This window comes from Brugia malayi (genome assembly GCF_000002995.4).
Source record: "Brugia malayi strain FR3 genome assembly, contig: Bm_v4_Chr3_scaffold_001, whole genome shotgun sequence".
In the NCBI taxonomy this organism is placed as follows: domain Eukaryota; kingdom Metazoa; phylum Nematoda; class Chromadorea; order Rhabditida; family Onchocercidae; genus Brugia; species Brugia malayi.
The window spans coordinates 1,849,883-1,867,001 of record NW_025062477.1 but is presented as its reverse complement, the minus strand read 5'-3'; the positions used below and the strand labels follow the sequence as shown (position 1 = coordinate 1,867,001).

The 17,119-nt window shown below is 24.6% G+C and overlaps 1 protein-coding gene across 1 annotated transcript; it reads left to right on the top strand.

Moving 5' to 3' along the window:
- Positions 1-7,771: 7,771 nt before the first annotated feature.
- Bm4427 (Uncharacterized protein) lies at positions 7,772-9,150 on the top strand (the record flags this gene model as incomplete). The annotated part of the gene is made up of 4 exons (XM_043079710.1): positions 7,772-7,782; positions 8,094-8,226; positions 8,631-8,742; positions 9,050-9,150. 4 exons carry the CDS (start codon positions 7,772-7,774, stop codon positions 9,148-9,150), a joined length of 357 nt encoding a protein of 118 aa, XP_042935644.1.
- Between the last annotated feature and the right edge of the window lie 7,969 nt (positions 9,151-17,119).

The following is a 17,119-nucleotide window of genomic DNA, read 5'->3' as shown; positions in this document are numbered from 1 at the left end:
TCGGTGTCACATCTGTTGTGACATTTAAATCTAAAGAAAACATTTTAATCTCTGTCATACATTCATGTGGTATGAATATTTATGTTATTTTTTATTTTGCATGTGCATTTTTCATCGATTATCATCAACGTGTTCTGCGTCTAAAATTAAGCTTTTGTATTTTGTCAATGTCTGAAGTTAAATTTTTGTTTGGTTTAAGCTTTTATGCTATCGCATTAGCATGAATTGATAGTTAGTTGCTATTAGCCATATTTTTTTGATTTTTTTTTTTTTTATTTCATTCAAATTATTTATTTAAATTCGTAATTGTTCTCTGTTTTTCCCTATCACTACAAATTAATTAAATTGTTGACAGATGTAATTGTTTGATTTTCTAAACAACATTGAGAAGATGATGATATTACTCATTAACTGGTTATTAAGCAAATATTCTAATACAATCCATTAATCAGCTAGCAAAATGAAATGATTAGAATTTAGGTTCGTTCTTCATATAACATTAGAAATTCAATTCTTATTAAATTTTTTAAATTATTGAAGCATTAATTCTTCAATCAAAATTATTCCTGATGAATCGAAATTTTTGGAAAATGTATTATTTCATTTCCAATTTCTCTTTTTTTTTTCGTTCACTAAGCATTCAAACTCTTTATAATTTGAAATTATTTTCCTTGCAATAATATGGTAATTATTATATTAAGACAATACTAATTATTATTGCAATACTAAATAACGATATTTCATTGACATAAAAAAAGTAAGAGATTGTTAGGTGAATAATTGTTAAATTTTTCCCAGTGATCTTTGACGTACAATACGACAGTTTAAAGTTAATCATTCTTTCATTTCCAATTTTTTCTTTCTTCTTTCTTCACTAAACTTAACCATGTATCACGTCATACTTATCGTCAGCATACCAATACATTTTTTAAAATAAAATGTTTGATGATTTTTGTTTGAAATTCAATTATTTATCATATCTTTGTTGTCAACCAATGATTACTTTCAATTCTCTCATCTACTACACTTTTATTTCATATTCTACTGCAAGCATTCCATTATTTGATTTCATTTTTGTTCTATAGCTTCTCTTTGCTTTCTACAAAATGTTACAGTAATAATCTTACGGTAATGATGATTTTACAGTAATAAGAATGACAAAGGAAAAAGAAAAAAAAAAAAAAAAAAAAAATGGAGTGGAAAAAAATTGCAACCAATGAAGGAATATACTAAAAAAATTAATAATAATTTAAAAAATCAATAAAATTTTAAAATATAGAATTAATAATAACTTAAATTAATTAAATATAGAGTAAATATGCATGGCATATTAATATTTGCAATTATGTTATTTTATTTTTTATCACTTTCTTTAGCTTAAACTTCCTTTATGCCTTTAAATGCTTTAATGTAATTAAAATAGTTTCTTAATTAATTTATTTTTTCTGCATTTATCTTTTTTCTTTCTTTTCAGATAATTCCTGACAAAATAAAATATTAACAAAAAACAATGTTTAAATGGTATATTCGAGATTAAACGATCAAATGGTATAGTGTATATATATATATGTGTATTTATTCCTTTATCGTTCAATTATCGAGTGTTGCTTCCTTTCGATAATTAATTATTACTATATGCAAATACGATGGAAATTACAAAATACGAAGTATTATTTGTTTCACATCTACTAACTGAAAGGAACGAATCGATGGGAAGAAGAAAGGAAGAATAAATTTTAAATGTAAATTTATTTCTTATCATATATATGCTTAAATTTAACAGCTATTTTCTTCCAATTCCTCTTTTTTTTTTTTTTTTTGAAACTTTCCTGATCAGTACTTTATTTTTCCCTTCTCATTCTCTGTCTTTTTGTCTCCCTTTTCGAATTATTAATAGATTTTTACTAATTATATATTTATATAATTATTATCACTAGTACTATCAAAAAAAGGTGAAAAATAAAATGCAAAAATTTTGCAGTTTTTTTCTATGTTGTGAATCGTCAAATCACTCTCATTAGTATTATTTTTGTTAAATTAGTTTGAAATTTAATTGTTTTTATGAAACAATTTCATTCTTCTCAATAAGGGAATAAAATTTGAAAAATTCAAATTTCAAATATTCAGTTTAGATTTTTATGCTATAACTGGGCAATTATTGGCTAAACTAAAACTAACTAATACTAAGTAAATCGGTTGCCTAGCAATACTATATCATGTTTGCTTTTTCCACGTAAAAATCACTTGTGTACATTTTCTGCGTGAAAACAAAATTTCAATAAATTTCGAATTTTTTGTTGAATTTTTTTTTTTTTCTTGAAATTCAATAATAACAATAATATTTTTGAAAAATGTGTCGTATTTTTGTTTTTTGCTATTTTTGTTAAATGTTTTCAAAATTTTAAAACCGTTTTTGAAAATGTTAAATTGGAGTGAATATAATTGGAAAGTATTGTTAAAATATGTCAATAACACTTTTCAAGGAGTTAAATAATTTTTAATTTAACTTTTAATATAAGTGTGCCATTGAAATAGGAACATTTCCATCATCTCTCTCTCTCTCTCTCTCCCCCTATTTTCTCTCTTTTTCTTCTTTTTTTTTTTTTTTTTTGAATGAAATTTATCGGTAAACTGTGAAATAAAAAAATTTTTGAATTAAATTAATCTAAAATATTTGTCTTTTTCCAATATAATTGCATTTTTCTTTTCATATTTTCAAACTTATTTCTCTTTAATTTATTTTTTTACCTTTTTTTGGAAATGTGCATTGTAGCTCTAATTTTTGAAATTGTAAGCCAAGGTTTATTTTAATGTATGTGAAAAGATGACTTGAAATGATATTTTATAAATGCTTCTCTTTCTCTCTGTTCTGCCATTCTCTCCTTCTATATTTGTCCTATGCTATTTCATAAAAAAAATTTATGGAAACAAATTAATTTCTTTCTATTTCGTCTTTAATTGCATATCTTTCATGAAAAAATGACCATACAAATCAATTAAACTAAAAGATACTTCCACTCACTTTTTCAAAAAATGAAAAATCTGATTAAAATTTAATTATTCTAATCTTTAATATATAACATCCAATATCATGAAAGCAATTTGTTAGAATCAATGGTAAAAATTTCACTCAATAAAATTAAATTAATCTTATAGTTACTTCAGTTATTCAGAAAATACTTAAATTAATTGTGCTATTGTAAAATTTCTGTCATCTTTTTCTTCGTTTAGACGAAAAACATTCACTTGAAGGAATAATGGCGAAATGATTTGATCGATATGATGATATGACCATTTCTATTTCATTTTCATTTCCTTATCATTTAAAGTTCTTTTCTCATTGTAAGCGGTGCTTTCTTTTATTCCCTTACTTTTTTTTTTTAAATTTCAAATTTCGGTCATTTTTTTAAATTTTTTTATGATAGTTAATTATGAGGAAGAAAATAGTTTATCATGTAAATAGTATCATTTAATAGTCTCTCCCACCCTCTCGCTTCTCTCTCTTGTTCCCTTTTCCTCATTTAATTTCATAATTGTATCTTAAACTGAAATTTTTTCTTACTAGGATGTTACTTTGTTGTATGTTTACGAATTTATTATTAGAATTAATACTATTCTAAGTTATTCTTTCATGTTTTGCATATTAATAACACATATAATATAGACAGAGACGTGCGCAAACAGCCACGCACACGCACACGCACACTTCCGCACAGACAAATGGGTCATGACGTATCAGTATGGGTGCACACCTTGCTAGCCAAATGGGTCATGACGTATCAGTATGGGTGCACACCTTGCTAGCCAAATGGGTCATGACGTATCAGTATGGGTGCACACCTTGTTAGCCAAATGGGTCATGACGTATCAGTATGGGTGCACACCTTGTTAGCCAAATGGGTCATGACGTATCAGTATGGGTGCACACCTTGTTAGCCAAATGGGTCATGACGTATCAGTATGGGTGCACACCTTATTAGCCAAATGGGTCATGACGTATCAGTATGGGTGCACACCTTGTTAGCCAAATGGGTCATGACGTATCAGTATGGGTGCACACCTTGTTAGCCAAATGGGTCATGACGTATCAGTATGGGTGCACACCTTGTTAGCCAAATGGGTCATGACGTATCAGTATGGGTGCACACCTTGTTAGCCAAATGGGTCATGACGTATCAGTATGGGTGCACACCTTTGTTAGCCAAATGGGTCATGACGTATCAGTATGGGTGCACACCTTATTAGCCAAATGGGTCATGACGTATCAGTATGGGTGCACACCTTATTAGCCAAATGGGTCATGACGTATCAGTATGGGTGCACACCTTGTTAGCCAAATGGGTCATGATTATCAGTATGGGTGCACACCTTATTAGCCAAATGGGTCATGACGTATCAGTATGGGTGCACACCTTATTAGCCAAATGGGTCATGACGTATCAGTATGGGTGCACACCTTGTTAGCCAAATGGGTCATGCAATACTCATTTTGATATTCATTAACTGTCATAGTCCAGTGTTTTTGTTGTTGGATAATATAGTGTTGCGATGTGGTATCGATAGCGATTTTCATGATCACTCCGCGGTTTTTGATTTTGAATTTACTGCATTTGAACAAGGACATTTTTCATGAAAATTTGTGGTAAAATTTGGATTTCAAAGTTATTTCCAGCCAATTTCATAATGCTTTCTTCCGCTATTCAATGGGATATTAATATCATGAAATTTAGAAAGTAAATAAATAAAAAAAAGAATCAATTTAATATGTGCAACAATGGGTATCATTGTAAAATTATTCATGAAATATCAAAAAAATGTAATCAACCAACTTTCAGTAAACAAACAAGTGAAACAGACAAACAAAACAGTCGATACGTTGGTATTTTAGCACAGTTCGGATTTCCGGAACTTTCACATTTTATCATTTACTGAAGCGATTCTATCATGTCATTTTCAATTTTTGAATTTTTCTGATTTATTTTAGTGGCAAAAAGAGGGAATTATCTCACTTATTTTTGTCTTTCTTCCTCTCATCAAAATATACTGAAGATTAAATCTAGAAAGACACCTTTTTTTTTTTCAGTTTTAGATTGCATATTCTATTGTTTCTAGCATATTCCGTCATATATCATTCCAATAAATTATTTCAAATATATTTTGCCATATGCTATCCCGACAATTATTTTTAAAATATGTTGTTTTCTAATATTCCAGTAAATTATTTGCAATATATATTCCGTTCTCCGTTTCTTCTTGTATTCAATTTATATGTGTGCATAAAAACATTATGCAACAAGAAAACTTGTTGATGATCGATTTATAAGCTACCCAAAACTCTGCCTCACTACAATTCTCCCCGTACTACTACCTTTCTCCTCTCATTTTTCGTAGAATCACCGCGATTGCTTTTATGAATTTGTTAGAAAATTATAACGAAAAGATGATTGATTGATTGTATCAATGTTGTTTGTTTATAGAATTCGTAATGAAAGCGATGTGAATCATTTTGAAATGGCGAAATGTTTGTTAAATGAAAGAAATGAAATGAAAGTAAAAGACGATAGGAATTAATCTGCAATACCTTTTGTTATTGTTTACAACTTTTATCATTTATTATTATTATTATTGTTATTATTATTACCATTATTATTATTATCATTATTATTATTAACATTATTATTATCATTATTGTTATTATTATTACTATTATTATTATTATTATTATTATTATTATTATTATTATTATTATTATTATTATTATTATTATTATTATTATTATTATTATTACTATTATTATTATGATTATTGCTATTGTTCTCACTGCCACTACCTGTTTTTGCCTCCCTTTCAGGTAGTAGTTAATTATAATTAACTAGTAGCAGCAATAGTAATAACTAAGAATAATATTGCTTATTTTATAATATATGATATTTATATCATTGGATAGACAGCTAACACATATTGCATTTTTTTTTTTCTCCCTTCCTTCTGCTTTTTAAAATGGTTTTTTTTTTTTAGTTTTTATCATTTTCGACCAAAAATAAAAATTGAATGTATTGTCAAATTTTAATTTGCTTTAAACCATTTTCTTCATCTATAATTTAAGAATATGCTTAATGAGCAGAAAATGCAATTAATAATTAATCTTCACTTATTATATACCTCAAATTATAATATAACTGCAATTATTGCATGCTTTTAAAAAAAGTAATATTACTGATAATCGAGTAAGTTCTGTATCTTATCAATCAATCATGTTTGTGCATTGACACCGTAGGAATTCAGTATTGCGAATCAGATGCAAAAAGTATTTTAAAAAAACTTTATTTTAGAATTCGATTAATTTATGCATAAATTTTTGCTAATATTTATTCGTTTCTTTATAGTAATAAGTAAACTTAAAATTGTAATGTAAGCATGAAATGCATTTCTATTTTCGAATGTATAAGAGAAATTTTTAAAATTCAAAAAATATCTTTATTTCTCTTCATTTTTTCGAAATTTTAATTTGCGATATTTTTTTGAATTGTAGCTAATGAACTCACAATTTGCAATTTTTTTGCCTGTTATATTTCTGAATTTGATTTAATTTTCGAATTTGCATATGTTCTATTTGTTCTTCTAATTATCGATTTCAAATTTGTAAAAAAAAAAAAAAAAATATGCAATTGGTTTTTTCTTCTTTTCACGCATAATTTTAACATTATCAAAAATTTACAAAATGGAAATGAAGATTTGAAAAATGACAATTAGGTGGTAAAATTAATTTTACTAAAAGCAAATTGATTGACTTTCTATATTTTTATTTTACAATCAAATTAATTTCAAAGGAATGAATGAATTAAGTGGTTGAAAATGAACGAATAAGACGATTTTAAATAAAACTTTTTTATCTCTCATTTCAATCATTGCTTTTCTTCCTTCCTTCTCTCTTCTCTTCTTTCATCTTTTCCTTTTTTTCCCTTCTGTGAATTTATTTTCCATTGCATATATGTATATTTTTACTACAAAAATCTATTCATCAATTTAGAATTGAGAAAGAAAAAAAGAAAATTTCATTTCTTTTTCAAATTCATCGGTGTTCTTTTCTTTCTTCCATCCTAATAAATTTATGAAAATAAATGAGAAATTATAATGTTTTCATGAAATTTCACTTATTTTATATTTGTTTACTTCGTACATATGTGTGTATACATGCACACATACACACACATACACATGCATACACATACACATACACAGACACACATAAACATGTACGTATAAATAGTATTTAGAAATTTTGATAAGTTTTTAATTTGTTTTTATTTTCATTGATACAATTTAGACTAATATATTGTATGTGATAAATTATTGATCTGATTTGAATTTGTTGTTAAAATTGAATTTTCTCTTTTAAAATGACTGAAAAAATTTTACAGTTCTATCAAATTTCATAAACATATACAAATAATTTTGTTTTTTTTTTTTTTTTTTTTTTTTTTTTGTAATAAGTTTTAATTTTAGTGCTAAGGATGGTAATTTTTGCTTCATTCTGTTTTTTTTTTGAAGTGAAATAAATTTGCATTTTTTGCAAATTTATAAAAAGTTTAAGGCATAATTTTCTAACTGTTTGAAAATTCATTCGTTAATTATTGGTTTTTTTTAAATCTAAAAAGTTAATCAAAATTGCAAATTGTTTTATAACTTTAGCACTGCAGAATCGTTTTATTCTTCTACTGCATCTTTCAATTTTGCAATATGATAATTTATTAATTAAAAGGAAAAAAAAATGTATTCCAAGTAAGTTATATTTCATTTTATGTCTAAATTTCAGTAAATTTCATATTTCCTAAAATAATTCCAATATTAGATTAGTAATTTCAATTATTGATTATTTGTTTACTTTATCATTTCATGTATTTCCGTTGCAACATCATTATCAGATATTTTTAGCTAATTAATAAGGCAACCTAAATTGATATATTATAAACTTTTATAAGAAAAAGATGTCTTTTGAGTGTTTAACTTTTTAATATTTTACTTAGAATTTCTATTTTCTATCCTAATTATAAATTATAATTGAAATATTATACATACATATTGTTTTCCAGAAGAAATGAACTTCCCGTAGCAGACTTTCTCTCATCCAGGGAAACCTACGAGAAATACGAAAGGCCACGTAGCGGTACTTTTAGTCCTGTGCCTATTTCACTTGCGAGTGTCACACCTGTAACCTACCTCAATGTAACCTAAATTTATTAAAATCATTATGTTTTTTTTTTTCTTTTTTTGAAAAAGGACTTGAATTAATCCATGTTAGGATTGAGATAAGTTATTTCAATATATAACAAAATTAAATTTTCTTCCTTTGATGTTTTTGCATAAAAAATAGTGCTATCAATTTTTAATTCATCATACTTTTTTCACTTTACTGTTTAGCATATCCATCAGGCATTAATTAAATTAACGTTTATTTGTTAAACATAATTACAATTATAATTTCTTCTTCAAATGATCTATCATTTTATAAACAAAAAAAAATTATTTAGGAATATAAGATTGTTACACGGACTCCGGTACCTCAAGATGAAATAATGGTGCAAATGCCATATGAAAAAATTAAAAAAAAAAAAAAAAAAATTATTTAGGAATATAAGGTTGTTACACGGACTCCGGTACCTCAAGATGAAATAATGGTGCAAATGCCATATGAAAAAATTATCTCAAAACAAAATTTACAAACTCTAACAAAAAAGCGAAGTTAGTTTTTATTTTCATATATGGTATTATTTAACGCCCGAAAAAAGATTAAAATTTTAATGTAAAACTTATGGAAAGAAATATATACAAACTTTTTGGATAATCAAAAAAAAAAAAAAAAAAAAAACCACAAATTATCAATTTTTCTTAAACGTCTTAAATTATTTACATTAAAAAAATTTCAACTTTCCTGACTTTTTGAGTTTCTATGAATTAATAAATGAAATGGTCCCTTTCTTTTATAATGAATAGATAACATAATTATAAATTAATCATTCTAATTTTACCTTTTATTCTTTTCTTGCAGTACCATTTGGTCGTGTAGTAGCAGCTGCTATTGCTATACCATTATTCATTATGTTCTTCTTATTCATCGCTATATGGTTTCAAGAATTGGGTTTCATTTGAAATTTATTACAGTACTCATTCATTACAGTATCAGTTGATGGTATTAGTCTATCAAATAATATACGGTAGTAATATAAGCTACATTATTGAAAGATACAATTGATAAATGATTGATTGATGAAGCAATGAATTAAATGAAACTAATATTCAAGAAACAAAATTGCTTTCATATAATTAATTGCTTATTTAATTTATATATTTTTAATTCAAATAAATCTTTCCAGAAATTTCTCCCATAAAAACAGTTCACGTAAGCTCACGTATGCTTAAAATATCTCTGTTGTATTTACACTTTTAGCTGATCCTTGATTTTTTTTCTTGTTTTTCAAGAATATTTAAAATATTTATTATACACAGGAATGGTAATGCTGCCAATTTTACGTGTAATTGATGTAATTAGATTCTTAATTCCATATTTTCTGATTATTTTCAGGCAATATCTTCAGATCATACATTTATTTTTTCTATAATATTAAGTCAACTATTTATAAGCAGTATATAACATTAAGTTTATTCCTACTTAATTAATAAGCTAACATTTTCGTTAATTTCAAATATAATTCGAAAAGAAATATATACAAAAGATATTTAGATCCTTTCCCAAACGTTATAATTTAAATATGTAAAATGTAAAACAATTATTGGGCAAATATAGTGGTGCTGCTAATTTCACATAATATACCAATTTTAAAAATGTTTTTTTTTTTTTTTTTTTTTTTTTTCGGTTTTTGCTTTTTTGTTTGTTCAGTTTTTCATTCATATTGTTAGCTATAATAATTGTTTGTGGTATGTAACATTAAATGAATAAATTTTTTTAATTGTTCATGGCTAACTCTGACAAAAAAAAAAAAATAAAAATAAAAATAAACAAATAAACAGGAAAAGATAAAGTTTAACAGCAATTAATTATTGTTAATTCAAAACAACAATAATAGCAACAAAAGAACACAATCAAAGTTATCTAAATATGTTGCAATGTACTTGTTGATTTAGAATAAATTTTTAAATCTAACTTACTAATAAAGTGAAAAATGAAGAAAGAGATGAAAGAACAAAATGTTTTTGTTGCAAATTTTTGTTCAACATAAATATTTATTTGTTCTTTAGTAAAGAAAAAAATCTGCTTAAAAGAATCATTGAAGAAGGAAAAATGCTAAAGTTAATCAAAAATTTCATTCTTAAAAAAAAGCTTCCATTCAAAAAAAAAAAAAAGGAAAATTTGTTATTAGCAACAATTACTTTTCCTAAAAATGTTTATAAGTTTTAAAAATAAAAGAAGGAAAAAATCTAATTACTTTGCATACATTTTATTTGTTTCACTCATTTGTTTATGCTATAATAATTTTTATTAAAACAAAGTAAATAACTTTTTTTTCCTAATTTGTAAAAATAAGATTCTAAAAAAAAAAAAAAAAACTAATCAATAATTCTGGTTCATAACATATTTATTATTTATTTTTTTTCATTTCATTATTGTCACTTTATGTACATATTTATTAGTATTATTATGATAACTATACATTTGTGTATGTGCAATTATCATATCAATGCACGAACAATAATGAAATGAAATGAAATAATCATCGTTTCTTCTCCAATTACTCTCATATTTTCTAGTCATAAAAACCTTTTAATGAGATGTATCGTCGTCATATGTTTCAGTGTAAACAAATTTCAATTCATCCCAGTTAATGTTTATTATGTACAAATATTTTGTTGTATAACAGCTGATTCAATTGTTGCTATTTTTCCCATTTCGTTTTTTTTTTTTTAATTTTTATTTTTTATTTTAATTTCGAAAAATTCCAACTTTTCAGCATTAAATTTTTGCAAAATTCCACACTGCAAATTTATTAATTTTAATTGAAAATATGAAATAATTTTCATAATATCCATGATTTTGCATTTAATACGATTAATTTAATCATTTTTTATTTGATAATTTTGATGTAATATCAAACAAACTAAAAATTTTTTGCTATTTGTTTTGTTTTGTTTCTTCCTTATTCTAAAATATTATCAAATAAAAAAATTGTGAAATAAATTATTAATAGTTTTTTTCTTTGGACAAATTTATTTAGGTAATTTTCACTATTTTCGTCATTTTAGTGAAAGATTAGTTATTGTTCATAATCTATTCTCATTTTAATAAAAAAAAAAAAGTTCATAAATGCATGAAGCAAATATTCATTTCAAAACTTAAAATTTGAAGCATTTTTTTGGAATACACTTGAAAAATAATCCATCGTCTAAATGATAAGAATGATAAAATTACTTAAATAAGTCTGCTAAAAAAAAAAAAAATTATCATTCTCTCTTCCAAAAAAAAAAAAATTTCATTCTCATATTAAAAACTTAATTTTTTTTTTTTTTTAAACTTTTGCTCTTTTCTTTTTCTTCTAATCCAATGGCACACATATAATTCCTTTCTTATTTTCCTTTACTTTTCAATTATTCCAATTTTTTTTTGCACACTTATTCATATATAAATTTTTTTAATCCATTAAAAATTTTTTTCATTGTATAAAGTATTTGAATAAAAATAATTTGTTACGATCCATCGAATTAAAATTACGCATTAATTAAATTTAGTAGCAAAGATTAAGCAATTGTTGGATCAAATATTAACTTTTTATACGATTATAGAAATTGAAAAATAGATGAAATAAAACACACACACATATATACACATACACACATACACACACATATACGTACACATACATACACATACATATACATACATACACACACACATACATACACATACACACATATACATACACATACACACACATACATACACATACACACACTGCACATTTCAGGTTTTCTCTGTTTATTGAAAAACACCAAATGCATATTCTCCATTCATTAATTTCATATTTGAATTTTATATTTAACCAATAATTGATCTTCCTTTCCTACTTTTCCTTTTTGTAAAATTTATTTGCTACAATAATTTAGCTTAATTAAGCTAAGCTTTCATCAAATATAGCAAATTCGATATTTCTAACATATTTTTGGAATTAGATATGGTATTTCTCTTCTTTTTTTTTTCAGAAATATCATAATTCTCCATTTGATGAATTTGTTTTAATTTTATATTATTAATATCATTGATAAATGAATGAGAGAATGAATTAAGCGAAATAATTCAATTAATTAATTTCATAGATTTCATGTTAATTAATAATATTTGACAATTATTCGATTTATTAGAACGGAAATATCTGGTATATCTTGAATAGAACAATCTATTGTATTCAAGAATTTCCAGAAAAAAGAAAATGTCAATTTTATTGAATACTTATTGGATGCCTTTTCCAAAATTTCCCCTTATAATGATTATTGCGGGTATAGTAATTAATTGCAGTGGTAATTGTTAGATGAAAATTTATCATTTGATCAAAAATTTCAAAAATATTTGTTGATTTTTTGAGACAGAAAAAAAAAACAAAAACAAAAACAAAAATGAAAATTAAGGAGGAGAAAAAATTGTAAACAATTCTATATGAAATATTTGTAAAATTATCATCTGATAATAATTTTATTTATGAGTAATTTTTCATTTCAACTAAACAATGTAAATATTAGTTACATAAAAATTGTAATGATCAAAATGTATTTACTGATAACATCGCTGATAACAAGTAAATATGTTTTGATAATACAAAACTGTTATCATCACAGTAAGAAAAAATTTAATAGTTTGAAAATTCACACAAAATTATTCCTACCTTGATCAAATTTAATTTCTAATTTTCTTATTTTTATTCTTTCCTTCCTTTTTTTTAGAGTTAACAGTTAATTAACAAAAAGTTTTTATTTTCAACTGAATAAAAATTTTTTAAATCCTCTTTTTTCCTTTCACTATTGACACTAGAAATTTTGCATTGAAAACATTTGTTATTGATGAACGATTTACAAGCATTTTCTCTTTTTTTTTTTCTCGCTTCTTTTAAATGTCATAAACTTTTTCCACAGAAAAGAAAATTTAGTTTTACTTTAAATAAAATTATTTAAAATTAAAAAAAAAAAAATATTTATTCAAGTTTTTTTTTTTTAATAGCTTTTTTCTTTTTCCTTTAAATTCATTAGCATTTTCAATTCATTAGTTCAATTCATTTCAATTTGACGCCATAATTGGATTTCCGATTTTGTATTAATGCAGTCATATGGTACTAATTACTAGTTATTCAAGAAAACAGATTAGAATAGCATAAATGGTAACAATTTTTAAATACAGTGAGAAGAAATTTTAAAAATCTATGATAAAATTAAACTGCTAAAATTTCATACATTATATTTCATAGTACTGCTGATTCTATTTTCTTTTTTTTTTTTTGAAAAAAAAGAATTATAGAGAGTTGTACTAGAGTTCTCAACAATTAAATAAATTTTTTAAAGTTTTCTTGGTTTCACTTTCCTGAAATTAGAATTTATTTCCCAGAAGATCTATAAATATCACCAATAATTATTTCAGGTCTTTATCTATCTATCTATCTATCTATCTAGTTTAAACTTTCTTCCAAAAGATGCAGCATTTTACACGATTAGTTTGTTTACTCGAATACGCAAGCATCACTTAAGTATCAATAACTAATTCGACGTGATCGTTGATACTTGAATCTCGAGTACTGATATGTATATGTATCAGCAGTTATACTTATTTTTAGCCAACGGAAAACATTTTTTACAACTCATTTTTTCGACAATTATTTATTTATTTTATGTAACGAGTTTGTGCAAATAAAAAGATAGTATTTATTTTAAAAAAAAAAGTCATTTCCAAAAATTTTGAAAATAAATTTTTTTTAATCATCTACTAATTTCGATGTTTTGATTGGATCATAAATTAAACTGATTCGCTTTTGTCCTATGCTAATACTTACTGTTGCTTTGTTGTTGCATTTTATCTCTCCCTCTCTTTTTTTTTTTTTTTTTTTGAGGAAAGAAAGATGAAAAGAAGAGAATAAAAAAAAGTTATCATTTTCAGATATGCTTTTTATTCCAATTCTTTTCACATAAACTTTTCCATTTAAAACTTTTCAAACAAACTTTCTATTTATGAAGTACAGATCGAAGATAAATAAAGTAACAATAACAATTTTTCTCAAAAACAAAATAAGCTAATTAAAAAAAAAAAAAACGGAAAGGAAAAGCAAAAAAAAAGATTCAAAAACAAACGTTATTCTTTTCTACTCGAATTAACACATTTCAAAATAACTTTTTCAACTGGATGACAAGTTTTTTCTCCTTCATCGTGTACTTTTCTTTTTTTATTTTTTGTAAATTACTTAGATAAATAATAATCGTAATTTTTATAATCATACCTTTTCACCTCTATTAATTATCTCGTTTTTAAAATTATCAATTATATTCCAGCATCTTGACAATAATTTTCGTTAACGAAGAAATGCAGCTGTTCAAAACTTCTCCCATTTCCCATGTTATTCATCCAAATTAAAATACATCAATTATATTATATTCTAATTCAAACTGGAATTTTTTTTTTAATTGCATAATTGCAAAATAAATATTATTACTAAAAAATATGAGTTTAATATATTCGGAATGAGAAAGAAAAAAGTGAAAAAAAGGATCAGGAAAAAGAAGTAAATTAATTATTTATTCAATGAAAACTTTTTCCATTCTTATTATATATAAATAAAATACATAAAGAAACATATAAGCAAATTATTAAATAATTATACATCATAGAAATTGTACTTCTCTAATATGTCATCAAAATTCCTGCGGTATGCTTTTTTTTATTTGTTTAAATTTGACTTGATGATATCGTTTGTTTCCACCATGACAGGAATACATATGTATTATCTCTTGTAAACATTTATAATCTATGGTATCGACAAACAACAAATTCTGAAATCTTTTTTAATTAGAAATAAATTTTGAGACCGTTTGAATTTTTATCATAAAAAAATGATGTGAAATAAGAAAAGCATCATTTAAGGAATAATATTTAAATATAATTATCCAGTGATCAGACTAATGACATAACGATTAAAATTCAATAAGACAGATTGCATTCTATGGTCAAATTAATCAAACCAAACTATAATAAAACTAAATTACGATTATTTTGTTTGCATCTTTTTCTTATTGAGAAAAAAATAAAAAAGAAAGGAGTTTTTTCCTAATTTCGCTGTAATTAATTTATTTAAATATGATAAAGCAAAAAATAAATAAAATTCTGGTAATTAAAATTAAACTGCATTTTTTGAAGTTATTTCAACTTAGAAAATTTTTTAAATCCCTTTCACTAATTAACTAATCAGTACAATCTTTAAACGGAATAAAGCACACTCAAAGATATATGGATCGATAGATAGATGGATCGAATGACAGGAAGATAGAGGGATAGACACACAAACAGAGAGAGGGAGAGGAGAATTAATCGACGGACAGAGAACGGAACGGATCATGAAAAGTCCACCAAAGCTAACGTGGCAGATATTTCACGGTCCAGACATATTTAACAGACCGTTGTATGGTTCGTGACATGTTAATCAATGGAAAATGAATATTTTTTAAGTGAAGGAGTTACTTTCCCGGAATGTTGGTGATGGTTTTTTTGTTTTCTTTTTTTTTTTTTTTTCTTGTAATATTTTAAAATATTTGAAATTGCATATCTTGAGAAGTTTTCCTTTGATTTGCATTTCATTACAATCAGTAAATTGTGAATATTTTGAAAAATTATTTGTATTATTTTCGTCAGAATTTGGAAAAATTAATTTATTTTCAGATTTGAAATGTTAATAAATGCTTAACTGAAAGAAATCAAACAGAGAAAAAATTCTTCTGCTATTACTTGAAAAGTATATGAAAAATTGTAATATATGTTTTTATGATTTTAATCAGCGTTCAACAATAATGATAGGATAAAAATTCAAATTTTGAGAATTTCATTTATTTCGAGTTTACAAACTTCAGTTTCATATGAAATGAATTTTTGGAAATAATTCAATTGTTTCCAAATGATTGGAAAACTGTGACATTTCGATGACATATTTCCAGATTTCTTTGTTTGAGTTATTTACTCATTCGATAGATACCACTCATTAAACTTTCCATGCAACTTGATTAGAGTTTTAAACAATATTCCAGTTATTTAATGCTTCTACTATTTTCGCTGTCAAAAATTTTGCCACTTTTTCTCTAATTTTCAAAAAATCGAATTGGACTAAAATTTTAAAACTTTTTCAGAATCCAAATAAATTATCTCCAAATCATGAAATTACTAAGCGTTTAAAGTTATTGAACTTCAATAAAGTTTTTAATTAATTTTGGCATTATTTAGATGTTATATCGACAATGAAATTAATTTATAAAAGGATTAAGAATTGAAGAAATTAAAAGTGCATACGGAAAAATGCAAAACTAGAAAAAAGACAACAAATCTTAGAAAACATGCATACGGAAATGTTTTAATTAGTGAAGAAAAGAAAAAATGATATAATAGGTAAAACAAGAAACATTGATAAGATTTTTCATTTCACAGAAAAAAAGAAGAAATGTGGAGTGTTTGTGTTAAATTTTTATAAATAGTTAATGCAAAAGTCTTCATCAGAAGTATATTTATAATTTTGATTAAAAGACTATATATTAAAACGTTTATTGATCCGTTTTCGGAAAAAAGCAATAAAGTTGAATTCTTTTCAAAGTTGAATTTTTCAGTATATATTTGAATCATTCCATCATCCTCAAGAGTAAGAACCAAACGGTCAAAATTCTCGTTCCAGCGTCAAAGAGCTTTGGCTCAAAAGGAGGTATGCGTCTTTTTTTTTTTATTTTTTTTGGTAAATTTGTGCAAATCCTACCACAAATCTTTGTTCTTCATTTCACATTCTTGCTTGTCTTCGTTTACGTACGCCATTTACTTTCCCATTTTTTCCAGAACCAGTGTAGGAGTGATTTCATTTTAATCTTTTGGATATTAACTATT